This window comes from Nannospalax galili, unplaced genomic scaffold, assembly GCF_000622305.1.
Source record: "Nannospalax galili isolate Female #2095 unplaced genomic scaffold, S.galili_v1.0 scaffold1663, whole genome shotgun sequence".
Lineage (NCBI taxonomy): Eukaryota > Metazoa > Chordata > Mammalia > Rodentia > Spalacidae > Nannospalax > Nannospalax galili.
In genome coordinates, this window is record NW_008349356.1 from 7,111 (window position 1) to 8,595 (window position 1,485).

The following is a 1,485-nucleotide window of genomic DNA, read 5'->3' on the forward strand; positions in this document are numbered from 1 at the left end:
AGTAACTGTATTAATTCAACACTGTGAACCTAAAAATTACAGCCAATTTTGAAAGAGATGTGTCTTTGCTCTGTAAACTGTTATTGACTATGTCAGTGGTCTTGTAATAAAAATCTCCTTGTGGTTATTATATAAATTAAAAAATAATAATAAGTAAAAATTTTTAAAAAAAAGACTGATTGATTGTGTCTGTTTGCTGAGGAGCAGACCAATTTCTTTCAGCCCGGCCTTGGTCCTTGAAGCAAAGGAGACTATGATACGAACCATCTGAGATGAGGTGCCCTGCCAAGGATGTGTGGCAGTGACTCTCCTGCTTTGCTTGTGTCCCCAGAGCACCTGAAGGAGCGTCTGGCCAACGAGCTGTCGAGGCTGCCCAAGGTGCGCCTGCTCCGTGCCGGCAAGAGGGAAGGCCTGGTTCGGGCCCCGGCCTTGGTCCTTGAAGCAAAGGAGACTATGATACGAACCATCTGAGATGAGGTGCCCTGCCAAGGATGTGTGGCAGTGACTCTCCTGCTTTGCTTGTGTCCCCAGAGCACCTGAAGGAGCGTCTGGCCAACGAGCTGTCGAGGCTGCCCAAGGTGCGCCTGCTCCGTGCCGGCAAGAGGGAAGGCCTGGTTCGGGCCCGGCTGCTGGGAGCCTCTGTAGCCAGGGGTGATGTGCTGACCTTCCTGGACTGTCACTGTGAATGCCATGAAGGGTGGCTGGAGCCGCTGCTGCAGAGGTGCGTGAGCCACCCCTGGGGACAGGGGTGCTTGGGCAGACTCATCTTGGCTACTGAGGAGGATCAGGTGCCTGCATTAGATAGCCTCCAGCAGGCCCTCTGTAATGGTATGCTGGGAAATGATGTGATTCCTGAAAAGTGCTTACAGCATGGCAGCTTGTGGGAGGTCTGTTACCATGGCTGTATTTATTGTTACTTCTTATCCAGAAGTAATAATTTATATTACTTCTTATAATACTTATATTACTTCTTATAGAAGACCTAGGGAGTGATACCTCCCTCAAACTTGCAAAGTTGTCATCATATAGAACTAGTTCTGGGAATATACATTTGGATGTATTTATTTTAAACATGACTCACTTGGCAGTTAAATCCAATATGAGCTGTACCTGGGGTCCTTGAAACTCAGTGACCCAAAGGAGTATGTGTATGTGTGTATGGATCTGTGTGTGTGTGCGCGCAAACACGCATTCGTGTAGTACTAGAGATTGAACCAGGGGCCTTAAGCGTGCTGGGCAAAAGCTCTACCATTTACTGTATCTTCAGCCCCCACAAAAATGTTTTTTTTTTTTTTTTTAGCCGGGCGGGGTTAGAGTGTGTGTGTGTGTGTGTGTGTGTGTGTGTGTGTGTGTGTGCGCACATGTGCATGTGGAGGCCAGGAGTCAACCTCTGGTGACAACCTCTGGTGTTATTCCTTAGGAGTCATCTGCTTTGGGGGTTTTGTTGGTTTTTTTTTTTTTTTGGGACAGGATGGCTCCCTGGGG

The 1,485-nt window shown here is 47.9% G+C and overlaps 1 protein-coding gene across 1 annotated transcript in view; it reads left to right on the forward strand.

Moving 5' to 3' along the window:
• The window catches only part of LOC103745153 (polypeptide N-acetylgalactosaminyltransferase 12), a 59,304-nt gene that overhangs the window by 3,516 nt on the left and 54,303 nt on the right, over positions 1 to 1,485 (forward strand). The window contains exon 3 of the mRNA XM_017801581.2: positions 532 to 721. Coding sequence (XP_017657070.2) covers positions 532 to 721 — 190 coding nt within the window. The remainder of the gene's footprint in view (positions 1 to 531; positions 722 to 1,485) is intronic.